Here is a 27341-nt window from a genome sequence, read left to right as displayed (position 1 = left end):
ACTTATATAAAATTGTTTTTTCTCGCGTGTATGTATTTTTGTATGCAATATAAAGTATTAAATATACATATGAATCTACATCTTTGTATTAACTTTTAGAGAACTTGAGTTCTGTGGTTGGCAAGCACAAGTGAGAGCATAATTGATCGGTTTTTTTTTACCATACGGATATGTACTTTGTTGCTAACGAAATAATGAAAAATCGATTTCTACACCTGCATATGAAGCCTATTTATTTTCCTGGTATAAATTAAAAAGATAAAACATTCCAACTTTTTATTTACCCTTTTAACCCTCCCGTACCGATATGGAGTACATCTCAACGCCAAAATTCTTGTTTTTTCAACCATTTTGTAGGCATATAGTACAACTTAAATGATCTCATCAGGTCACTGCGACACATATCCAGGAAAGTCATTAACGCGTGGCAAACACGCATAAATAGGTCAGCGCGAGTACCACGAACAAAGGACACACTCCAACCCAAAACGTTTATAAACCAACGCAGCAACCTCCACTGGCAGAGTGAGCCTATGGAGTTCATACAGATCACTTCTCCGAAGAAACGTCTTCGTACATACAATAACCATTGTACCAATTGATCGAAAATAAACGATCCTCTTTCAAACTACACAACACGTGTTTCGTTAGACCGGGATACGGTCAACATACCTTCCCTGTCTTACAATTTGTTAAATAGTAATAGCATCTATCTTAAATTTATTGTATTCCACAAAGATAACCTAATGAATCAACAAAAAAATTAAAATACTCGTGGATAATGTCAAAATGATTTAGTATGTGCGTAGTAGTTAAGTGAGTACGCGGCCCTTTTTTTACTTATTACTTACCTCCTTTACGTTTCACATGGCTTTCGTGTCAGTGGTCATTTTTTGTAACTGGCAATGACCAATCTGTAACTGTAAATGACCAATCGATACCGACAGTGGACGGGGCCGAAGTCTTGTGCTAACGGAAGTTTGGTATCCAGCACTGCGGCGAGCGGATTTCTCTAGCACGGATAGGTAGAGTATTAATGTTTTACATGCATAAGTAAACCACAATTAGGGTTGCCACCGAAGTCTCCGGGCTTCGGGTTTCAAGGTTATGTCTCCATGTGACAGGTATGTAGCTCATGTCTTTTGTATGAAATGTTTGGCGATATCTTGTGTACAAAAATGCATTACTGAGCGAATAAGGTATAAATATAAATACATATTTTTTTTGTCACTATCACCGGGTGAGACTTGGGTCTGAGGTGGCAACCCTAACCATAATAATACATTAAAAACATTTTTAACAAAATTTATAAATGTGTTTTCCAGATGAAGCAGTTTGCGATATAATCGACAATAATTTTGTTCTGACTTGACTGTCTTGGATGCTTTGCTTCGGTACTCGTGAAATCATCTCTGGAGTGTTTATTTACAAAAATACTACACCAACCGATCTTCCATTAAGGAGTTTTGCATTGATCAACGAGTCGTACGATTTGCAGACTTAGGAAAAACTTCCGGAGAAGTGGAGTGTACAAAAATACTTTGAAACCCGAAAAAATGTTTTTGTATCAAATTTCAGTCAATCTGAGTGCAGATATGTGACTAGATCAGTGGTTCTCATGTGCGGCCACCAACGCTATATAGAGTAATATTTCACTATTTTATTTGTAAAATTATTTATAAATTTTTGACATGGATTACATACATAGTTCGAATTATAAACAACAACAAAAAAATAAATTTATGTACAATAATAGAATATTGTACATAAATCAATGCAAGCATATAGCAAGTTCCAGATAAAGATTGAAGACACTATAAATTAACGTTTTGAATTTGAATTCAGAAGTTGTTTTAATCGAACTACATAATATGCAAAAAATAACAAATAAAATTGTGAAATATTACTTTATGAAGCGTTGATGGCTGCACATGAGAACCACTGGTACATATGCATGTCAAACTAGAATGATCTCCTATTATTAATTTTATTACTATCATCAAAACGAAAGTGAATAATAAAAACCTTGTAAATAGATAATAATCGTTAGATTAATAACTATTATATACATACATACATACATATATGTAGAATAAATTTATTGTGAGTATATTTTATGATAAATAAAAATCTATTAAAAATTCAAAGAAAATAACTTTTTGATACAACCAACAGTCATAATTATTATTGCATTATTTAAAAAAGTATGAGGCCCTAGATAACTACCAATGAGGATTCCGAGTTTTGTAAAGGTGTGTTTAGACTCTCTAATATGTACATATATCTTGCAACAATATAAAATAAACAAAAGAAGTCTATTAATTATGTATTTCTCAAAAACTAGTTCGATCTTCATCGTTCTTAAAATGTCATGCTCACAATCTAAATACCATGCCACAATCTAAATACCAAGCCACAATCTAAAATACTCAGCAGCTAGGGATTTCCAACGAGAAATTCTACTATAATTATAAATTCAGCAATTCCGGTGTAAACCAGTCTTTATAAACATTGACACGGATTACACGACCCATATTCAATGCATTTTTTTCAATGCTACCTGGAAAGGCTTATCGGGTAGTATTCTTGTTTATTTTTTACATACTCAAAAAACAACGACTATCGGTGTATTCCAGGCTCATGGGATTGTTGGCAAAACGCCGATTGGCGTTGGTCAGTATTCAAAAGGTTAAAGCAGGCTGAAAAATCGAGCAAGTGTTCATAACGAACCCCAGATATCTGAAAGAAAAAAACAGTCCAGTAGAGATCGATTTTTGGGAGGGAAAGTAGGATTTAATTGAGTCGAAACTACCAATCTTTCAACTGCTGGTAAAAGACTAAGCCACCGGTAACAACTCGGTGCTCATAGTAGTAAAATATAATAATATTTCCGTACATTCAATTTCAGCCCATTAATTTTTAATGCGGTTGAACTAAACCAAATTAACCAGCAGCTTGGACTAGTGGTTAGGATATATGCAACAAATTGGCAACCTTTACCCATTTCTCGCGATTTTCACTGATTCGTATAAAAATCCTGCAAATTTGTCCATAAGTGTCTCGTAAATTTCGAGTTTCTAAGTATCTCGAAATTTGACGATTTATATAAAAAAAAAATGCTCCGAAAATGTAAGTTTATCAAAAATTTGTCAAAATTTATCCATAGGTGTCTCTATGATGCTTTGTTGAAATTATTCTAAAAATTGTATACCGATGTTTTTAATTAATTGGCCAGGAAGGCGCATTGGGATTTAACTTAAAAATGTATGATACATATGTGGTAGCCAACCTTTTGGAGGACATAGCACTCAAAGAAGATGAGTTTTAGCACTATTTGTTCAACTCAACTCGATTTGTTCGAAGAAATATATACAATATATACAAAATTGTTAGTTTCTAAAAGCTTTATTATTGTAAACTCCTCAAAAGAGGTGCCGAGCAGAGAGTCGAGTTTGTAACCAATAGCAACGGCAGTGACAACTCAGACAACACACAAGCTCGCTTCGTACAATATCATCAGGCTCAAAATAATAAAAATGCGTACAGTTCCCAAGTGGATTAACAAGATTCACGAGGCGGAAAAGACTGAATACTCTTGGTAATACTCACAATGCTCATATCTTGATTAATAAGCTTTGTACTAATTATTTAAAATGGCAGGCTAGCCTTGGAGTGTATGACGAAATGTCAAAAATGTCAACATACTCCATATCGATCGAAAGTACAGCCTAGTTTTAATACTTGTATTGATTGCATATACATAAATAGTATGCACCTTTATTTATTGTTTTCAGCGTGCAGAGTCTGTGCTATAGTCCCGATGGTACCCAGATGATAGTGGCGGCTAGTGAGCGGGTCATGGTATACGATCCTCAAGACGGCTCCTTGATCAGGCTGCTGAGAGGCCACAAGGACACTGTGTACTGCGTAGCTTATGCTAAGGACGGTCGAAAGTTTGCATCGGGGGGCGCCGACAAGATAGTCATAATCTGGACGTCGAAACTTGAAGGAGTGCTTAAATATTCGTACGTATTTGTGTACATGATTTGAGTAGTGCGAATCAAATGACATAATATGTTATCTTTTCAGACACAACGAACCGCTGCAGTGTTTGGCCTACAATCCAATAACTCACCAGTTGACCTCGTGTGCCGTCTCCGACATTGCGTTTTGGTCTAATGAAGTTAAGGCTGTACAGAAACACCGTGTCAACGGGTCCGGGAGAATCACATGTTGCTCGTGGTCGTTGGACGGGCAATTGTTGGCCGTAGGCTTGTCTAACGGCTTTGTTTCAATAAGGGATAAGGTATATATGTACACAAGATATGTATGTCTACAAGATACGGTTAATCAGGGCACCATTTTAAAGATTGAAATAAATTGATAAAATTGACTGAATGTAAAAATGATAATTCTTTACAATTGTACTACAATTAACTGTATGTATTTCAATTTGAGCTGTTTGGAATTTTAACGTGTGATTTTGAATTGAATTCATATGTAATTTGTAATTAAAACTAAAACTTTTTGTCTGTTGTATTGTAAAAAATGTGATGCTATTTTGAAAAGTTGCCAATAATGCCTAAAAAGAATATGAAAATAGGAAGAAAACTGCATTAATGATCAAATTTGACCAAACTGTGAACTTATCTCAATTTCGCTTTGAGGTTACGGTAATATTGCTTTAATTTTATAAGTTATGTACATATGTAAGTGGCCAGTAGTTATATAATATTTGAAATTCAGTAAAAACACAGCGAATGCTTTACTTATTTTATTACATACATATGTGCCATGACAGGAATTACCCCAAAGTGACACATATGGTTTGCTACGATTGTACTTTAAATACAATATATAAGCATTTTATACAATGCGAATTCATATAAACATCCACAGTGACATCTATGGAGAAATTTTTGCAGCATTTTATAATCAAATTGTCGAATTTTAAGACGCTGAATAACTTGAGATTAGCAAGAGAGATAGGAAAGGAGATGCTAATTTTACATGAACCGTTTCAATGAAAATCAGAAAAATTGGCAAACTCTGATAAGAAACGATGGACCTCAAGTCACACACCAAGGTCTGGCCAGCAGCGGGGCTGTAGTGGGAATCGAAACTGTAACATTATGTATGTATGTATGTATGTAGGTAGCATTTGTAAGATTCGAATATAATTCGAATTTGCGAGAAACTGAGGAAGAAGATAACAACTTATTGCATTCGTCACAACAATTAAGATAGAAAAATTGGAAAATTCTAATAGGAGATGGTCGTTCTGTGTTTTTTTAATAACCGTCGACTTGACCTCTCTACTGGTATGCAATAGCTCTGCTAGTGAGTGCACTATGCTAATAAACTGCTATTTTCGGCTAGAATATTTCTGACAATTAAATAGATTACTATGTTAAATCGGTGGCTAATAATATGTATAACTTGTTGACCAATTTAAGTTATTCAGCTACTCACCAATTATGTAAATACAGACAGTTTGCTTTGATCAGACTTTGCAGTTTGATAGTGATAGGATCGTTGAATGGTTTCCGAGATAATTTAAATATGAACAAGTGTTTGTTTGTGTGTTTCAGAATTGTGAAGAGAGGTTGAAAATTAGTCGAGAGGGTTGTCCCGTGTGGTCGGTGCTTTGGACGGAGAGTGCTCTTCTGGTCGGAGATTGGTCGGAGACGCTTTCGTTTTACAACGCGTCCGGTCAGCAAGTTATGAAGGATCGTCCTATTGGTAATTTGCGTTATGTGTTATAATTGCACTCGTTTCATTACTGTTTGAATAATTTTTGTATGATTACTTGTAATTGAAGCGACACTATTTACATACATACATCTTTAAAAACTCTTCCATACTTCTTTATGCTGATGACACAAAAATTTATAAACCTATTTACACTATAGACGATTGTTATAAACTGCAAAAAGATTTGGATAGATTTGCTATATATTGTTTAAATAGTGACCTTTTTCTAAATCCTGAAAAATGTTCTATTTTGAAAATTTTACCAGAAATAAATCTAATGTCACTTATCATTACCATTTAAACCATTCAATTCTAAATACATCCTATTAAGGATCTTGGTGTTATTTTTAATCATAAACTCGATTACTTTGAACATATTTCCTTCATTACTAATAAAGCATATAAATCTCTTGGATTCCTACTCCGCTCAACTAAACCCATTGATGATCCTCATGTACTTAATTTACTTTATTTTTCCCTTGTAATGTCTCACCTTGAATTTGGCTCAATTATCTTGTTCACCTTTTTATATATCCCATTTTAATTGTATTGAAAAAGTTCAACTAAAATTTATCAAATCCTTACGCTACCGTTTTCCTATCTACGCCCATACTTTTAACAGTCTTTCTATCAGACGACGACTCTCTGATGCTACGTTCCTTTTTATACTCCTAAATGGTTTTCTTGGTTGTCCCGATGTCCGGAGTAAGGTTGATTTCAGGATCCCAGTTAGGTATTCTAGACACTCTTTTCACTTGATACTTTCAGAACCAATTCCCTAAAATATTCCTATCTACAGCGTGTTTATCGTATGTTTAACGGGGAGCTGAATGATGTTGATCTATTCGGTATTTCCTTGCATCAAATCAGGACTGCCATCAGGAGAGTCTTGATTGGTTGATTCATTCTCTATTTCTATTATATACATATGTAATCTTTATCCAATATTACATCACTTCATGTTTAGTTATGTACTGTTCTATTTAGTCATGTTTTAGTTTTATTCATTTGTTTGTCTCTATGTACCATTTTATGTAATTTGTAAAAAAATATAATTGGGCCCAGATGTTATTTTATTTTGTTACATTTATTCTTTATTTTTATGCATTTCTACATTTGTTGTCTGTTGATTTTTTTCAATAAATAAATAAATACAGACATGTATGTATAATGCGAATTAAGCAGCTTTTGCTCGGCGAATTATTTATTGATCGTATTTTTATACTTAATATAAAGCTGAATTTGTATACTTTTTTTCCAACTTTCACCTGCCCGAGCAACGCTGGCTATAATTAACTATTTATTTTAATGTGAATTGATTTGATTTTCAGGTTTGATGCCGGTGTGTTTGAATAGACTGGGCGAGTTGATTTTAGTGTGTGGCGTAAAAGGTTGGATCATCACCACCCTTGAAGGCGTTCCTGTACTGAAAAATTCCCAACAATGGGTCTGGTCCATAGAGCACTGCGACAACACCAACACTATAGTGAGTCCACAGACTAACTTGACAGATTTATTTCAAAAAGTTGGTTGCCCTTAACAATTTGTCATCCGACAGGCTCTGGGATGCTTGGACGGCACACTATGGTGCTATCAAATCGTCTTCAATAAAGTACACGGCTTGTACCACGAGAAGTATGCATACCGGGAGAATTTAACCGACGTCATAATTCACCACCTGACGTCGGGCACCAAAGTCAAAATCAAGTGCCACGACAAGGTGCAGAAGATAGCTATTTATAAACATCGTTTAGCCGTGAGTTTCTATTTTAGCAAGCCTCAACTTCAATATCAGACTTAAATATGTATAGTGTCCTTAGAGCAGTGCTACTCAAACTATGGTCCGCGGCCCATTACCGTCCGTCGGCAAACAAGTAAATAACAAATTAAAACAATAGCTTATGGATAACGTTGCATCATCTCATCCATTTTTGCCATGGAGTGATATATTGGTTAATTTAGAAGATAAAATAATTGAAGAATTAAAAAAGTGTTTTGAAACCACAACTTCACTTGCGTCCTTTTGAATCAAATTGAAAGCACAAATCTTCCCAGATCTTTAATACCGTGCACTGAAAACTCTTTTACCTTTGCGAGACTGATTTCTCAACCATGAGTTTAATTAAGACAAAACATCTTAATAGTGTGAATATTCATGATCCATTATGTGTGGAATTGTCTTCGATAAAACCACGACTGGATAAGTTGTCTAATAACAAACAAGCTCATGTCTCATTAGTTTTTTTTTTTTCATTTTTATCTAAGTACATACATATGTATATGATATATACATATTGTACTTTTGAATCAAATTGAAAGCACAAATCTTCCCAGATCTTTAATACCATGCACTGAAAACTCTTTTACCTTTGCGAGACTGGTTTCTCAACCATGAGTTTAATTAAGACAAAACATCTTAATAGTGTGAATATTCATGATCCATTATGTGTGGAATTGTCTTCGATAAAACCACGACTGGATAAGTTGTCTAATAACAAACAAGCTCATGTCTCATTAGTTTTTTTTTTTTCATTTTTATCTAAGTACATACATATGTATATGATATATACATATTGTACTTTGAAGTGAATAAAATAAATTTTACTACTTATATTTCATACTATTTTTATTTGTTATACGAACAAATTTTCACTCATATACATATATAACCTTTTTATTTAAAAATATGATGTTGGTCCGTGAGAATTACTGAAAAATATATACTGGTCCGCCAACTGAAATAGTTTGAGCAAATAGCACTGCCTTAGAGCACAATGGTGATGTGATATAACATGTACATACATATATGTTACAGTCGGAAGTGTATTTTCAGTTGTAATATATTCCAACTGGCGTTTTAGGTCATTCATATACGAATACAATTCAACTAGTAAATTATATCTCTATGTGCAAGCGCAAATACACTTTCAACAATGTGCGCCAGTTGTAATTAGGGATCCCAAATATTCGAATATCGAATAGTAGTTTTAAGAAGTTCAAGATATTATTAAGATAAAATTTTAAGAGAATCATTATCTGGAACATAAAATAAAACTAAATGTGCTGTAGATTGAAATTAAAAAAAAAAATAAGTTCGTATAAAAAGTATTCGAATATTTAGATTTGGGATCCCTAGTTGTAATATAACAGTTGAGTTTTGACAGCTGTGATGTTATTATTGTATGTAGTCGAAATATATTACAACTGGAAGATACACCTCAATTGTAACATATACACAATACAACGGTTTTTTTTTTAAATGACGTCACGTTTTTTTGTGACAACTACAAATTTCAATCTTTCGATTGATTTTAATATTTAAAACATGTGCTCTAAAGATATGATTTGAGTCATTGTGATTTAAGAAAATTATTATACATACAGGTACAACTGCCCGAGCGTATAGTCATATATGAGCAGAGCGATACTGACGGTATGCTGTATCGCGTCAAGGAGAAGATACCCCAGAAAGCCGAATGTTCGTTGCTGGTGGCGACAAGCAGTGCTCTTCTGCTGTGCCAAGACGCCAAGCTGGTGATGATCGGAGGCAAGAATCTGGCATCGTGGAATGTGCCCGCTTCGATAAGATACGTGAAAGTTACTACGGTTCAAAATAAAGAAGCACTATTGTTGGGACTCGCCAATGGAGAGGTCCGCAATTTACATATCTATTTGTTATATACGTATGTATTTTCAGAGCAATGTGTATAAACTTGTACTAACGTGGGTCAGCGTTATTTTTACCGAAGAAATGCATCGCTTGGCAGTTTTCAATTAACCGGAATGACTCGTAACGGCAATTGAGATCATTTTCTATATCCATATTTAGCACATTGTATCGAATTCTTCATTCGTAACACATAGCAAAAAATGCTTGCAGTACTCGAATCGCAACTTGATCGTTTTTTAACATACAAAAATTGAATTTGATGATTTTTTGTCTTTGGTACATAATATCTGTACATTTGTACGTTTATTGAGAATGTTATTTAATACTTAACAGGTTGACTTAATTGTATCAAATTGTTGATTGAATGGAAGTCCATTATAATATTTTATTGATTTTAAAGTTTTCAACTATTTATCTTGTATTTATAGATATGGAAAGTCGACCTGGATGAAGCTTCCATGGAAGTGTTGGTGACTATTGAATCAGCGATCAGGTGCTTCGACTTGAGCTCTTCTAAATCGATGATAGCAATCGTGGACGAAAGTTGTTGTTGTCATGTTTATATGATAGCTACGCAGCAACTTCTTTTCACCGTAAGTCTCATTGTATATTTATTTATTTATTTTACATAGATACATACATATATACGAGGAAGGCATAACAGGTAGACCCCAATGCGCCTTCCTAGACAATTAATTACAAACATTGCACCATTTTTATTACATAAATCGCTGTATTTCGAGAGGCTGAAGAACACGAAATTAACAATTAATTAATCATAATATTGTACATAAATCAAATTCAGATATTTGTTACATAGTTGGTAGGATGATTTTTGCCAATTTGATGGAGGAACCATTTCAACAATGAAATCAGATAAATTGGCAAACTCTGATAAGAAACGATCGACTTGGAGTCACAAATATCGAAGTCTGACAGTCAGCAGTATTAAAGATTAGCACGGGATCGAACCCGGTAACCTCTCGGTGCTAAACATAAACGCAACCACCGACCATACTGCTGGCTATATGTATATGTAATTGGAGGATTGTAAATAGGTTTTTGAGCTCTTTTTTTCCTATTACGCTGTACATATTAATAATATAATACTATGATTACTAACAAAATTAATTTTAAATTGTAAAATAGAAAATGATCAGTAGATATTAAAATATATATAAGATGTATTGTGAACACAATTTAGTAATAATAAAAAGCATTTAAAAATAAAATGCTCATAATACATCTAATACATAATTTTAATTAAAGACTCTCTAAAGTCGATGACTTAAAGCAGATTGTGTTTAGGTAATCTGTGTGTTATACCTGAAGGGTATAGACATTTTGTTGTACTGGTTAGTTTGTTGTTAATGTCTGTAACAAACGGAATATTATTTAGTTAGTATATATGGGCGTATTATAAATTGTTTTTAGGGATTTATTTTGTATTATTTGAAGTTTGGAAAGGTTAATGTTCGAGGCGTTGTGCACATTTGTATGAATTTTTTTCCAATAATTGTGAGTGATGTTTTGTATAATGAAAGTTTGTTAAACAGGCGGAAAATGCTTCCTCGGTGTCTTGGCATGCGACGTATGAGGATTTGCTGTGTTACTCCGGCGGCGGCATGCTTTCGATCAAGCTGGTACCCTTTCCGGAGTCTTCGCAGCCGGTGATCGGATCAGTTGTCGGATTTCAGAAAGGCCACGTGTTCTGTCTGCAGGCCAATGCCATGCAATCGATAAACGTGCCTCTATCTCATGCGATGCATCAGTACATACAAAATCACATGTTCAAGTATGGACGGTGTCTTTCGTTGTCAGTCGAAATCGTTCGCGTTTTAAATTTGTTCATTTTTTCAGTGAGGCGTACAACATTGCCTGTCTGGGCGTTCCGAATTCCGATTGGGAGAGTTTGGGTTTTGCGGCTTTGGAAGAATTGTCGTTGAGCGTGGCCAAAAAGGCGTTTCAACGGATCGAGAATGTTTTATTTCTCGAATTGGTCGATGTGTTAGAGGTTTGATTGTTGTAATACTTACATATACTTATTGTTATTTTATTTTATTTAGGCCTAACAGGTCAATTACAAAAATAAGTAAGAGACATTGAATATATGTAGAGTTGCCAACAGGTCTTTTTTTAAGAATTGTCTTTTGTAACACAATTCTTTTGTTCTCTATATTTTTTTATATTACACCCGTAATGTCCTCTTTTTCAATTTTGACAATAATTTCACACAGTCCGTACTATGTTATAAGAAACTAAGAAACTTTTGCACCAAATTAGCAGTGTATGGATAAATATAGCAACAGAGGTGATGAAATTGAGAGTGAGAATGAAGATGATTAAATTCAACAATTCATTTTTAAGCGTACTTTTCAAGTTCCTAACTACATATGTATGTATGTTCCGCTTATTATGAAAGTGGAAGTAATATAATATTTCCTTTGAGATATTTGGACTTTTGTGTAAATTTGTTTTAAAAATTATTGTGAAATTATGATTCTTTCATATACATTATGATTCTTAGCCTTATAGATATAATCTTTCCTGTACTGGTGGAATATTACGATTACCTTGTAAAATAATGGCATTTTTGGTACTATTTCACTTTAATAATAACCTGCACAATTATAACTAAACATTTTTTTGTTAAATGTTCTTTTTTTTTGTCCATGACACTTGGCAACCCTAATTGAATACAATTGAAAGCATAATAAAAAGCTCGGTTTTAATTTGTACTATTATTATTCTAGGAAATGTTAAATCAAGGCGATAATGCATCCAAAGCTCTCTCGGTAGCTGAAGTTTATGCATACCGAGGAAAGTTTATCGACGCTGCACGGCTATACCGATCCAACGGCCAATCACACCGAGCCCTCACAATGTACACGGATCTTAGACTGTTCCACAAGGCTCAAGTTTGTCTTTTTCATATCTGTACAGTTGTATATTAAAATTATTAAACAAAAAAATTAAGAAATAATCCACAGATGACGAGTTTGTCAATTATTTTATATATACATACATATATTAATTTTTTTCACTTTTTTCTACATCCTTTTAGACCCTTTTTTTAGAGAATTATTTTATATTTGTAGGAATACATGGATTCGGAAGATGTGTCGGATCTTATAAAAAAGAGAGCTGAATGGGCTCAGCATATAAACGAGCCTCGTGTGGCTGCTGAGATGTTTTTGGCAGCCGGAGACATAAAGAGTGCGGCGAATATTATGGCACAGAACGGTTGGGTCGACATGTGAGTTATTATTTAAACGAATAGTGTGCGGTGAACCTTTAGAGAATACATATTTATGTTTTAGGTTGGTCGAAACGGGTCGTAATCTCGATAAGGGTGCGAGCGATAATTTATATGTGGTGGCTCAGGCTTTGATCTCGATCGGTCACTTGGAGTCGGCGACCGAGCTGTATCAAAAATTGGGAGATCAGCATGCAATGGTCAAGATGGCAGTTAAGATGGAAAATTGGGAGCAAGCGTTTCAATTGGTCAAACAGAATCCGGAATACAAGGAAGAGGTTTATATACCATATGCACAACAAATGGCTAGGGACAATCATTTTATCGAAGCTCATAAAGGTTCGTACATGGTTACATGAATTTATGTACTACTAGACATTTAAATTTGTACCTTGATATTTATTTTTTATTAATTCATACCAGGAAGGCCTAGCAGGTAACCCCAAATGCGCCTTCCTGGCCAGACACATTGTAGGTACACTTGATACAAGTACTATACAAAGTATGTAAATACATATCAATTAACATCCATTTATGGTCAAATTTGTAAATTTGCAGCATTTTATACAATTCAGTGAAATTCGAGATTGCTTAAAACTCGAGATTTTACGAGAAAATTGGTAAGGTTGCCAATTTATTGGAACCGTTTCAATAAAAATCAGATAAATTGGCAAACTCGGATTTGAACCCATGACCACTCTGTTCAAAGCATTATATGCTAACCACTAGTCTATTCTGCTGGTTATATTGAACATAATCGAGAATTTCTAAATGTTCTTCATTTGAGTTGTATTTATTCTATAATAGTTTCTTATTTTGTGTTATCGATGTGATATTTTCAGCATACCACATGGGCGGTCAGACGGAATCAGCCGCTAGAGTTTTGGGAGTTCTTATACAAAATGCCATCGCCGAAGAACGTTTCAACGACGCTGCTTACTTGCATTGGTTGCTTGCATCACAATCCTTAGAAATCTCCCAAACTGTGGACGATATTGAGTGGGTTAATTCGAAAAGCTTTGAAATTATTGTTATCGACAGTTGAAATTAACATTTTTCTTCTATTCAATTACAGTCAACAACAGAATTGGATAGAATCGTATAATGAAAATGAAAAATATGCAACAATTTACTTTACTTTTCATATTGTGCATCAGTCTATACACGAAGTGTTTTCAGTTTGCCAACCGGAAACGTTGTTCAACGCGGCTAAAATTTTTCTTTCGCTCGTCGAAAACAATGTTCATCCGCCGAAAGGCATTTCTTTATTGTATCCTTTTCAATCTTATGTAGAGTTTATTTTTAGCATTATTTCATTTTTGAAAATCATGTAAGATATTGCGCCTTGACGGTTTTCAGTTCGGTATATTTGTGTTTAGCAAAACAAGGCAGATTACTAGGCGCAAACAAACTGGCTCGTCAGATGCTGGACAAAATTCAGAACTTGAAAGTACCATTTAAGATACAGGTGAATAAATTAAAACGGTTTAACCCTTTGAATGCTGAAGTCATTTCTGTTGAAAGCCCGCCACGCTACAAACTTCGCCCACATTTCCAATTAGAATTATTTAGAAATCAGGTATAAAATTGAAGTTAATCCAAACAAACTCTAGATAACTACCGCCGGGGATTTCAAGTTTTGTAAAGGTGTGTTTAGACTCTCTAATATATCTTGCAACAAAATATAATAAACAAAAGAAGTTTATTAGTGAATGTATTTTTCCAAAACTAGTTCGATCTTCTTAATTGTTGTTAAAATTGAATGCTTTTAAAATGAATAAAAATCGATTGCGTGACGTGTATTGGGATAATACCGGTATATTAAATACGTGATGCTTCTTCCAATAATCACCTATTCGGTCCTATCTGATTGTTCCCATGTGCAACTAGAGACCAAGGCAAAATCTGAAATACTCATCAATTAGGGATTTCCATCGGGTAATTCTGCTATGGTCATAAATTCAGAAATTCCGGTGTAAATGAGTGTTTATAAACGTAGACAAAGCAATTGCACGGATTACACGACTGATTTTTAATGCTACCGGGAAAGGCTTAACAGGTATTATTCTTGTTTATTTTATGCATGCAAAATGTACAAAGCACATTGGCATTCTTCAGGCCCAAGGACTTGTCGGCAAAACGCTGATCAGCGTTGGTCAGCATTGAAAGGGTTAATAGTGTTTCGCAAACCCAACATAAAAAATATTATATATCAGACAAGTGTTATTTTCAAAAAATCATTTGTTGTCTGCTTCATGAGCTGCTTTTCTTCTACATACATATGTTGCTCTAGTATTTCTTTTGAACTAAAATGTTTTAAAAGAAAATCTTAGATAATATTGAGCAACAAAAAAATTAACGAAGCGGAGATTATTCAATCTTTACTAGTGTGACCCACAATGATTTTGAGTTAAAGAAGGTAAAACTCAAAAATCTGTAAAAATTGCGCATATTTTAAACGCTCATATCTTTTAAACGGGAAGAAAGGAACAAAAATCATCATCATATTCGAATTCAATGGGCTAAACTTAGTAAAGATTGATTGGTCTCCGCTCTGGTGAAGATCCGAAAGATCACAAAATTAGCTTTTGAAAATACTCTTCCTTTAAATATTCATTATTTTTGTTGCTAATTTCTCTACATATGTAGATTGATTTCTTGATACCATCCTTTTCAGAAATCAGTAACCATCTGTGATATTTATTTGATTGCAGGAAAATGTAGAAGTTTTGACATTGCTCTCACGAGCTGGATTGAACGATAGTAACGAGGTTACGCCGTTGTGCTACAGATGTTCACATCATTTCACACCACTTTCAACAGTTTGCAACTACTGCAGACATAATTTGTACCATTCGTTTCTTACATTCGGTTAGTTGATGTTATGTGAAATTTTTCATTTTTTCATTTGGTATAGAAGTGGTTATTAATGTTTTAGAAATATTACCGTTGGTCGCATTCACTATAGAGGACGACATAACCGTGGAGGAGGCTTTACAGTTGATAGAATCTGATGTGTCTTCTCTCGAAGCTCGGCCAAACGACCAAGAAAATTCTCAGATATTGCGAATAGAAAATTTGTCTAATCTCAAAGACGTGTTCTCAAACAAATCGTTTGAAGTAAGTAAATATTTAATAGTATCTCAACGATTAGCATTTCAAATGAAAAGTAAATATAGTACATAATTATAACATATATGTATAAGTGAGGTCAATTAATTCATATTTTCAATGTTTTTTTATAGGATGATAAGAATGGTAAAGTTGTGTGCAACCGAGAAGATTTGAAAATATTACAGCCATTATCTGTGATAGTCATCAATCGTCCAAAACCATTGGAAACGTTATTTTTTCGCAACGTTATGCCCGACTTACACATACAGTATTGCCCTCATTGTTACAAGGTTTATATCAATATTGAATGGGGACTTAAATATGTACGAGTATACCATAAAACAACAACGTCGGTTTGTTTTTGTTTCAGCTATTTTACGTGGATGATTTGGAATCGCAGCTGATTTCTAAAGCACTCTGCTCATTTTGTCGTAGTCAACTGATTGACGGGAATGGCACTGAACCGTTAAAATCCATTATTTCATCTTCGTCATTCTCTCTTGAATGAAAATTTTTGGAATGGAAGAAAGATATACTGTTAATCAAGAAAGCAATCGAAGAGGTCTGCACATAAATATAAAGAAGACGAAATTTATGCTATGTAGTTGACAAAATGCAAACAGACACCGGTGATCTAAACGTTGTATCTAGAGGTGTTAGAAAGAGTTAAAATATTTAAATACCTGAGAACTTGGTTAAATTAAGAGCTTGACCCAGATGAAAACGTAAGAATCCGCATCGAGATGGCTAGAACAGTGTTCATCAACAATAAACAAGCATCACAATCTTCGTACGCGTTTGAGATTCGCAAAGAGTGCTGCTATCTGGATGCAAAACGAGGACTCTGAAGACCAGAATGATCAGCCGTATCGAAGATTTTGAGATGTGGGTCAACAGGCGTATGCTGAAGATCCCATGGACCAAAAAAGTCACAAATGAAGCTGTCCTCAGCATGATACGGAGAAGCAGGAAACTTGTTTCTGTCATCAAGTGGAGACAGATGGAGTACCTCGGACGCATGATACAGGGTTCAAAATACGAATTTTTCCGTTTGATTATCATGGGAAAAATAGAAGGTAGAAAATGGATTGGAAGGATGAAGTTGTCATGGACTGATATGAGCGCTGAAGAGCTGTTCCGAACCGTTGAATCGAAGAAGAAGTCACCACTAACAGTAATTTTTTTCTTCAATAGATTTTCAACATCTCATTCATATTTTTATATTTTTCCATGTTTTTAAAAGAAAAAAAAATAGACCAAGTGGTATTTGTATTATATTTACATTTATTAAAATATATAATAAAAAATTGAGTGGCACATTTTTGGAAAATTTGTAATTATTCCATGTAATTATTGTGTGTTGAATTACATTATAAATTTATTTTCATAAAGTTGTTTTATTTAAAATTTTTGTGATATCCATCTACACCAGCGGTTTCCAAACTGGGAGGCGCGCCTCCCACGGGAGGCGCGGACTATTGCCAGGGGAGGCGCCAAAACTTTTTAATAAAAAAATAATTTTCATACCATAATATCTACAAATAAATAAAACTTCATATCGTAGCTTAACAGTAAAAATTCAATGCATGAATGTTTATTTTCATTTTTATATACACATTTAATTAGCAACCTTTCTCGAAGAAAACCTCTCGATAATTAAATTGTTAAACTTGCCTATTTGGTTGAAATTTTTGGAAAATTGAGGTGTTTAAATAAATCAATGCAGGGATCACAAATACATCCACTTGTTCAAAAAGACAAAGTAAAAGCTTTCATTAAAAAGTTGAAGTTATGGAAATCAAATTTACAAAAGAATGATTTGGATATGTTTTCACTTTCCAAAGATTTCTGGGCCACGGCCAATATTGAAGCAAGTAAAAATCTTTTTACTGACCACTTGGATGGTTTAGTGCTGCATTTTTCCAATTATTTCAAAGACCTTGATTTCTCAAAGTTTTTGTGTATACAGAATCCATTTAACTACAATGAAGAAGGCGAATTCGAACTGACAACTATCGAAAAAGAAAAATTGATAGAATTATCATGCGATAGCTCACTAAAACAAAAGTTTCAAAATGAAACCATAATTAAATTTTGGATGAATCTTAGTGGAGAGTATGAATCTTTGTATTGCAAAGCAATGCAAGTGTTTCTACCGAAAAGGAGTTACGAGTGGCACTCTCCATATTGCCCCCAAGATTTGATAAACTTTGTGCCAAAAAACAACAACATCATTCGCATTTAATTTTGATGTGATAGATGTAGTTTAATTAGTAATTTAATATAATAATAAATATACGTGTTCGTATAAATTTATGTTATAGCAAAACCTTTTTATTATTCTGTCTATTGTAGTGTTCAGTATTTTTTTTTAAATAAAGGTTTATTATTTAAAACGTGTCTATATTATAATATATATTAAAAAATAAAAGGTAGGGAGGCGCGGAAAAAAATTTTTTTTTAGGGAGGCGTAGTAGCATAAAGCTTGGAAGCCGCTGATCTACACGGAAATTCTAAAATCATATAGGTATTATTTTATGATGACTGACATCTCTTGAATTTTACAAAAATATTTATAAATCAAGATTTAAATTTGACAATTTGAATATGTATTTTTTTTAAAAGCTGTTTGATAAGTCTATTGAAACAATTGCAAATATAATAATTTGCTTAAATTAATAGCGAAATTAAAAAAAATATATCCAAAATCGTAGCTTTTTTATTAATTATAGATGGCACTATATTTATTTTACACATTGAAGCAAAACAAATGTTAGCATCGTCTAAAGTAGGTATGTATTATATTTCCAAACCATTTAGGACGAAGACCACATTCATTATTACACACAGATCAATATCTCGTGTACTTCCGCACATGCCAATATCGATGGATGAGAAAATTATTTTGTACACTTCGAAGGTAAAACCATGGTCTTTTTTACTCGTGTGTGAATAAAACTGTTTACAACATACATAAGTTCCTAAATCAGTAGTGATTGGTGGGAATAGTCGGCATTTGAAGTACATAAAATACATTATCATTACGCTTGAATTGGTTGTTAGTATTTTCTGCCGTGTAGACATTGTTTGATTTTGCAGCTGCGACTGGCAGCTGCAAAATCGCTATTAATATATTTCGCTATTAATTTCAACACACGAACCGTCATCAGTCATTTAAAGGTACATAAACTATCAAATGAAACGTTTCTGTATATAAAATAAATGAAAATTGATTGAGCATACTTATACTATTATATTTAGATAATGATCGATTAAATTATTTTTATTTTTTTTGGTATTTTTAGTGAAGCATGTCACAAAAGAAAACATGGAAAATTTGGGATAATTTCACACTGCTGCCAGTAGCGGGATCTTAATCAAAAACAAACTGCATAAAGCAAACTGCAACGTGTGCAAATCAGAAAAAACTGTTCTTAATTCAAGTATATCTTAAAACACATAATACATATATATCCAAATGAAAAACGAGACAGTGACACGTAAATTAATTCTATGGTTGAAAATCCCGTTAAAAAATCGACGAATTTAATTTAACGATTTGACTCTTTGATTTTATCCATCGAAAAAGCCTAGAAGAAATTGTTGAAAAATTGGCCGCTGTAGATGGAATATCCATATGAGCTATAACTATGTAAATCCGAATTCATCAGGGAGTCGATAACATATCGAGGATATAAATTGCCCAAAAATGAAAGTGATGTCATGAAATTAGTGCAGAAACATTATGAAGTCGTAAAATCGGAAATTATTTCCGAATTGTTGGAAAAAATCTCAAATAATCAACGGTTTAATTTGACTATAGATCAGGCCTGGGCAAACTAATTTGGTGCGGCCCGCGAGCAAAATTAAAAAAAAGCTTAATTTTTCTGATCTAAAAAAATTTTGTTGATTTGTTAAATGGTTTATCGTTTCTGACATAAGATAGAATTCAAATTTGGGTCAAACTAGACGGCAAACTAGAATACAAACTTTAATAAGCAATTATCATACATACATATTAGAATCGATCACATGGTACTCGATAGCTCTCGACGAAAGTAATGACCGAAAAGATACAGCACAGTTATTAATTTTCATACGCGGATGAAACTCTAAATTTGAAATTATTGAAGAGCTTTTATCATTGGAATCACTTAAAAATCAAACAACAGGAGCTGATATTTTTGAAAAAGTTGTTAATTGCTTAAAAAAAATAACAACTGACAGAACACCAAGTTTGACGGTTAAAAATATTGGATAAAGAAAATCCTGGATAAATTTTCGAAAATTGTCCTGATTAAAATTTAATTATAATTCATTATATCATACATCAACAAGTATTGTGCCAAAATGTGTTAAAAGTTGAACATGTGACATCTTGTATTATTAAACTTGCCAATTTAATACGATCGAGTGGCTTGAAACACAGACAATTCATTGCTATCCTTCAAGTTATTGAATCTGAGTTCACAGATATTATTGATCATAATCATATTCGATGGCTTAGCCTAGGAAAAATACTTCGGCGATTATGGGATACAAAATAAGAAATCGTTCTATTTTTAGAAATGAAAAATAGTATCGACTTCCCCGAATTAACTGATAATGTGACTGGCTGTGTGATTTTGCATTTACTTTGGACATCGTGACACATTTAAATACTTTCATCACAGTGTTCCAAGAGGAAATTTTATATGTTCACGATATGGTGAAAAGTTTGAAAGCATTTAAATTAAAACTACGACTGTTTCTTCACCATTTTTTGATTAAACGGGTAGACCACCTTTCAACCGTGAAATTGCTGAAGGTAACAGAAAATAAATTTGAAGAATATGCTGAAATTATCGACGATTTAAGTGGCGAGACGGAGCTATAAATTAAGATTATATATTATATTTACAGTGCGATGATGATTTAAGGGAATTACACCGTCATGAAGAAATTTGCATATTGTACAACGCCCTTAATACGGAAAAATTCGACAAACTTAGAGATTTTGCTCAAAAAATGTTGGTGGTTTTTTGATCAACCTAAATATGTAAAAAAACATATCAATTAAAAATTCTTTACAATCAAGCATCACAGATGAAAATTTACAAGCATTTTTAAGAATTTCAACCACAAAACTTTCTCCTGAAATTAAAAAAACTGTTAAAAATCTGAAACAGTTTCATTCGTCAAATTAAATTGTTGTTTTGTATGAAATTTAAAAAAAAATTATGTTTTAATTTCTTTCACGATAATAAATAATGTATATCTAAAAATAGTATTTTACTTGCGGCCTGCCGCTCATTTTTAATTTCTAAAGTGGCCCTTCATCCGAAAAGCTTGCCCAGACCTGCTCTAGATGAATGGACCAGTATCAGAACAAAAAAAAAATATATATGGCCTAACTCTGAAAAGGGAGACAGATGTTGTCTCAAGGTTACACTAGCGTATAAATTAGGGGGCTGGGTTTCATTTTACCTGATATTCTCAAAGTTATAATTTTATTATATCTCAAAGTATTATGCATATTATGACGATTACAACTTTTACAATTTTTTGAATCGTTATACCTCAGAAACGGTGGCTCTTGAGAACCACTGATCTAGTCACATATCTGCATATGTGACTAGATCAGTGGTTCTCATGTGCAGCCACCAACGCTATATAGAGTAATATTTCACTATTTTATTTGTAAAATTATTTATAAATTTTTGACATGTATTACATACATAGTTCGAATTATAAACAACTACAAAAAAATAAATTTATGTACAATAATAGAATATTGTACATACATATGTATATCAATGCAAGCATATAGCAAGTTCCAGATATAGATTGAAGACACTATAATTTTACGTTTTAAATTTGAATTCAGAAGTTGTTTTAATCGAACTACATAAAATGCAAAAAATTAACAAATAAAATTGTGAAATATTACTTTATGAAACATGAGAACGACTGGTACATATGCGTGTCAAACTAGAATGATCTCCTATTATTAATTTTATTACTATCATCAAAACGAAAGCGAATAATAAAAAGCTTGTAAATAGATAATAATCGTTAGATTAATAACTATTATATACATACATACATACATATATGTAGAATAAATTTATTGTAAGTATATTTTATGATAAATAAAAATCTATTAAAAATTCAAAGAAAATAACTTTTTGATACAACCGTCAGTCATAATTATTATTGCATTATTTAAAAAAGTACGAGACCCTAGATAACTACCAATGAGGATTTCGAGTTTTGTAAAGGTGTGTTTAGACTCTCTAATATGTACATATATCTTGCAACAATATAAAATAAACAAATTCTAAGTCTATTAATTTTATGTATTTCTCAAAAACTAGTTCGATCTTCATCGTTCTTAAAATGTCATGCTCACAATCTAAATACCATGCCACAATCTAAATACCATGCCACAATCTAAAATACTCAGCAGCTAGGGATTTCCAACGAGAAATTCTACTATAATTATAAATTCAGCAATTCCGGTGTAAGCCAGTCTTTATAAACATTGACACGGATTACACGACCCATATTCAATGCATTTTTTTTCAATGCTACCTGGAAATTTTTTTTACCTGCATTGCAATTTTGCATTTTGTCTAGATTTCATGCAAGTCAAACCAAAACAGATCATCATATGCTACATATCCTGTCTTCACAATCCTTACCATGCAAATACTACACAATCATTTTTATATGGTGGTACAATTTAGCATTATGTACTACCAAGTGGTACGCGAGTCAAAAAAGGTTGGGAAACGCTGTTGCGCCAGTGCGCTCAGTGAGCGCTCAGGCTCGCTCAGTTGTAGGCGACACTTCGCCGAGGTGACATCTTATTACCGACCGCATTCTGACACCTGAGATCTCCTGCAGCCAGCTTCCTGGGAGACAATGGAACTCACCAGTGATGGTCAACACACTTAGGTATTTATCCTTACCATTGCAAAAAAATATACTGTCGCCATTTTGGTTATGCATTTTGTTTCCATAGTTTTTGCGATTACTGTTAAGATTGTAAAGCGGTGTCTACGCTCACGCCAAAATGTGAGTGTGTGTATTTTTGTCGGGAACTCTGCGCGAAAAAGATGTCACCACACTAATTGCTTTGCGGCGCGAGTGTAGAGTCCGCTTATCATATGACGAATTCACAATAACGGGCGCTGTATAATATTGTATGTCTGTACATCGGTTTCAATTTGATTCGGCCATTTTTTATTGCGCAGTTTGCACTTTCTTTGTTTGCATTTTTTACAGGTATTCCTCGACTTTTATTTTTGGATTCAGTGTGACAGCATGCTATACACCTATTCACATACACTACGAAAGCGCATTTGTTCGCGACAACTCTCAGTAGCAGACCTATACTAACCGTGACCTTCAGGTGACACCGCCCATTAAATCGATTACTTGCCTGTAGGGGAGAAAAGTCTATGTTGACATGCGCATCTGAGCTCATGGCAACAAGGGGCGGTGAGAGGGGAGGGGGGGGGGGGGAAAGCCGGGGTTGCTTCAATCGATACAGTGTCTGGGTAAATTTTCAGGACCACCCCATGGCGCAGGTCAGATCCAGACGAGCCTTCAGCGAGAGAACATCTTTGTGGAAGATAATGGAGCTCAACAGTGATGGGGCCGCACACATACAGGTATTTACGACTGCAACTGCGAAATCAAAAATATTTTTTCCTGTCGCCATTTTGGTTGTGCGTTTTGTTAACGTCATTTCTGCGTTTCTTTTTGATTGTATCATATTACGCATTCACAATAGCGGGCGTTCTACAATATTCGGTGGCATTTTGTTTCGGCTTTTGGGTGCGTTATGTGGTAAATTCCTATTTTTTACTTTATCTAAGTTTTTAGTTGTATTGTTTTAAATTGGGAATTTTGGGTTTCTTTTGCAATTTTGTTCATTGCAAGCAACCGCAATTGTATGTAGTTGTAGCTGTACTTTTTTTCCTTTGTGTTATTGGCTGCCTTATTTTGAGGGTACGAATAAGCATATGTATATACATACATATGTATGTACGTTTACACCAGTGGTGTGCCGCAGAAATCTGAAGCCATTTAAACGGGACATTTTGAACATTTTTTTATGAAATTTTATTTTTCATATCGTCAAAAATAATCTAAAAATATTAGTTTAAATTAAATTTTTAACAAAAATTACACCACAATGAACATGGTTCAGGGTCGATATCAGAAAAAAGGTAACAGTACTTTGCTTTAAAAATCGCTCATATTTTCCACGTTTTTTCAATTATTTTTTTTAATGAAGGCAAGTAAATGGTGACCCCAAGCGACCACTCGCCCTTCATTCATTGCATGTATGAACAATTTAAGGGTACGAATTTAAGTGTGTAGACACCAGTGGGGCGCGGCGGAAATTTCTGTTCTTGTCACACGGCCTTGTCATGCGAACATAATAAAAGAGTCCCCTTGCATTATATATGTATAATATATATGTACTTCTGGGCGTCATAAAATGATTCAATCAGTATATTTTGATTTCTTTCGATGTAGAGAACAAAATGATGGCCGCTTATAATAAATATAAAAAGATGGAGGGCATTATTCTTAAATTGAAAAAAAGAGAACATTTCCATTTAGATACTATTTGGTAAGCGTATAATATTGGTAAAAGCCATTTTTAAGCATTAAGTATTACCGCCATTTTGAATTGGTTGGCTGAGCGCGCCATTTGGTGCATCATTTGATTGTCTTTTTTGAGATTCAACCAACTGTGAATTTGTCCTGGGAGAAAAAGGGGGGGGGGGGGGTTGGCAATTAAAGTTTAAAATCTTGAATCTTTCGGAGTCAATAAACAAATAAAAATTGTTATGTAAACTATATTCAATTCACCAAATTTTCTTCAATGCAATTTTTGCTTGGGGAAAATATTGTATTTGTACTATGCACATAACCGTTTGCGTTTTCGAGAAACATATACATACATATTTAAGTATACATATGTGCAGTTGCACTGACCGGGAAGATTTTATTTCATAAACGTGACACAATCAATATAACGAAAGTTTAAAAATCTTTGAATGCACAATTTGATTTTACCACTGAGCATGGTAAACATTGGTCCCATGCCAACACGTAACATTCTGTTGACAACTTTGCAATTAATAATTTAATTTTTTTTAACCATCGATGATATGTTATCTGTATGCAGTGGTGTCACCCCAATTTTGGAACAACGGGTTTCAAATTTTTTTTTTATGTAATAGTGACTTGAATGAAATTTCTTTTATATATTACCTCAATTTATGATACTTCAAATGATTATTTGTATAAATGCACTAGCTGCTAAATTTGAATTCAATAGTGTTAGTTGATATTTTTACGTTGCTAGTTTAAATTTTTGACACTCTTCAAGTAAGGGCGAAATCATACAGCGGTGAATGTGAGACTTGGGGTTTTTTTTTAGATAGTTCAAAACATATAGAAAAAATATCGCATTTGTGGTATTGTCCTTTGAAAACGATACATTCGACCGTTCGTCGTTGAAATTGTATGGTAGTATTTATCCTTGCTTGATAGTGATCTATAAAAAAACTACCCTTCGGACCGTTTTCGGTAAAATTCGGTCCGAGGGTCGTTCGTCAACGGTGTAAATCTACATATATTTTTTTATCAAACTTCTCTTTGACTGTTACTAGGAAGGATAGTTCCGAGTGCAGACTGCAGACACATTATACAGTTAGTTTTTCTTGTGCATAACGGAAAAAAAGATATTTTCTCTTTAACTGCTACGTACTAAACTGCGACCTTTTTATATATATATATATATATATATATATATATATATATATATATATATATATATATATATATATATATATATATATATATATATATATATATATATATATATATATATATATATATATATATAAAGTATTTATCAGTATTTTCGGAAGAATATTTAAGTTCTTGAAAACATTGGCTCAGCTTCTCTTGATTTTTATACCATCTTAAATACAATACTTAGAGTGACGTGTAGAAGGAAGTGTAGAAAGGAAGAAAGTGTAAGAGGTGTAGAAAGAAAGACAAAAGGTGCAGAAGAAATGAGGAAAAGTGAGGAGCATGTCGAGAGCGCGGCGCGCACACGAACTTAACAAGAAATGTGTATAGCACTGTTGGGAGTGCAGTACAGACCAAGCTTCTAGCTGCCCTCGCGCCCCCCCCCTTCGCCCACTTGAGCAATTCCATCAATAACCGTACTGCACAAAATCATAAACGATGCCTCACTTTCTGATATTAGTACCGCGATATATGATCATTATTGGATGTATCGGTGTGCGGGCGAGCTTAATACACGCTTAAATATTATTGATATTTTCATATAATATACATACATTTATGTATATAATAATATAATTTTTTTCTCAATTTCCTTGGGGGTGCTGCAGTACCGCAGTGCGTATGGACGAGCCGCCACTGATTATAAGTAACTTTTTAGGGAATTCTTGAGATTCAAATATTCCAACAAAATGAGTTTCTCGAATTTCGAGATTTAAATATTTACATATTCCGAATAAATGATATTCTGGAATCTTGAGAATCAAATAAAGTCGAGAAATTAGAAGCTCTAGTCTCAATTCGTCAATATATTATATGTATATATGTATAATATGTATGACAGTTTGGCTTGCCTATATATTTCATAAAATTCTCGGATTTTTTCGGAATTTTTTTATAATTAAAGTACAGATAATCACAAATTACAAATATTAGTTGCGAGCGTGTCGCGATTTGAATGGGAGTTTCAGGAAAAAGTGGCAACTTTGAATTCTTATTCGCTGTGAAGAAACCAAAATTAATTTCTAGCCTTAGCCTTAAATACGAAGGAGCGCGCACCGGTGGGCTTATGATAAACAATCTAATTTCACTGCAATAGTTGACTATTGGGCGATCATTTTAAATTTATTAATCGCCGAATTTGTTTGCGTCTGATTTTGAGCCTACTCTGGTTCATATGACTTTGTTTAACTATCAATACAAGTAATATTTTCCGGCTCTTGTAATATTTTCCGAAAGCAACTCTCACTGTTTTTTTTTCTTGCATTTTTTAGAACTTTGGAGTGGATGAGCGCTGCAACCGAGTCCTGCAAATGAGCCTCGACCTTGCACTCAGTTGAATAAAGTAAGTTCTACATTCAGCATAAAATTAAAATGAACTTTAAGGGGTTATTCTAGTCTAGAGGCATGAATTGTAGGTATTTTATTTATAAATGTTTGAAGAGTACATAAAAAAAAATTCAAAATTCAAAAAGTTACAGGCTGATGAAGTGGCGCGTCAAAAGGGCGCGTCAAAAGGGCGCGTCAAAAAAATGGCGCGCCCTGGTTTACACGATTCCAACCCTCATAGTTATCTGATATAAAAAAAAATTAATTCTTAATCCAAACAAATGCTACAATCGAAATAATTTTTTTTCGCAAAATAATGGCTGTTTGAAATGAAAAGACCATTTTTTACCAGTTTTTTTGACTTTTCTGAATTTTTTAAAAATAGTAAAAATTTAAATT

General features: G+C 33.5%; 1 protein-coding gene across 1 annotated transcript; it reads left to right on the top strand.

Annotated features, from left to right (window-relative positions):
• Window positions 1–3489: 3489 nt before the first annotated feature.
• On the top strand, window positions 3490–16302 carry LOC143922810 (intraflagellar transport protein 122 homolog). The gene is made up of 23 exons (XM_077446141.1): window positions 3490–3598; window positions 3795–4025; window positions 4090–4306; window positions 5592–5742; window positions 7086–7240; window positions 7313–7510; window positions 7653–7706; window positions 9139–9405; window positions 9853–10017; window positions 10883–10891; window positions 10981–11240; window positions 11285–11438; window positions 12178–12342; window positions 12523–12680; window positions 12745–13019; window positions 13523–13679; window positions 13756–13950; window positions 14016–14148; window positions 14571–14618; window positions 15395–15551; window positions 15598–15800; window positions 15926–16084; window positions 16165–16302. The coding sequence occupies exons 1-23, from the start codon at window positions 3537–3539 to the stop codon at window positions 16300–16302; spliced, it is 3711 nt and encodes a 1236-aa protein (XP_077302267.1). The 5' UTR covers window positions 3490–3536.
• The last annotated feature ends 11039 nt before the right edge of the window (window positions 16303–27341 follow it).

The sequence above is a fragment of the Arctopsyche grandis genome, chromosome 2 (assembly GCF_051622035.1).
Source record: "Arctopsyche grandis isolate Sample6627 chromosome 2, ASM5162203v2, whole genome shotgun sequence".
Lineage (NCBI taxonomy): Eukaryota > Metazoa > Arthropoda > Insecta > Trichoptera > Hydropsychidae > Arctopsyche > Arctopsyche grandis.
Note: the sequence above shows the minus strand (reverse complement) of the source record. Positions and strands in the feature narration are given on the sequence as shown.

Excerpts from the sequence above, each read along its gene's own strand:
- LOC143922810 (XM_077446141.1), top strand. The coding sequence starts at position 3,537 with ATGCGTACAGTTCCCAAGTGGATTAACAAGATTCACGAGGCGGAAAAG. Across the intron at positions 5,743-7,085 it reads TATGAAGGATCGTCCTATTG|GTTTGATGCCGGTGTGTTTG; the intron begins GTAATTTGCGTT and ends TTTGATTTTCAG. Across the intron at positions 15,801-15,925 it reads TCTCAAACAAATCGTTTGAA|GATGATAAGAATGGTAAAGT; the intron begins GTAAGTAAATAT and ends GTTTTTTTATAG.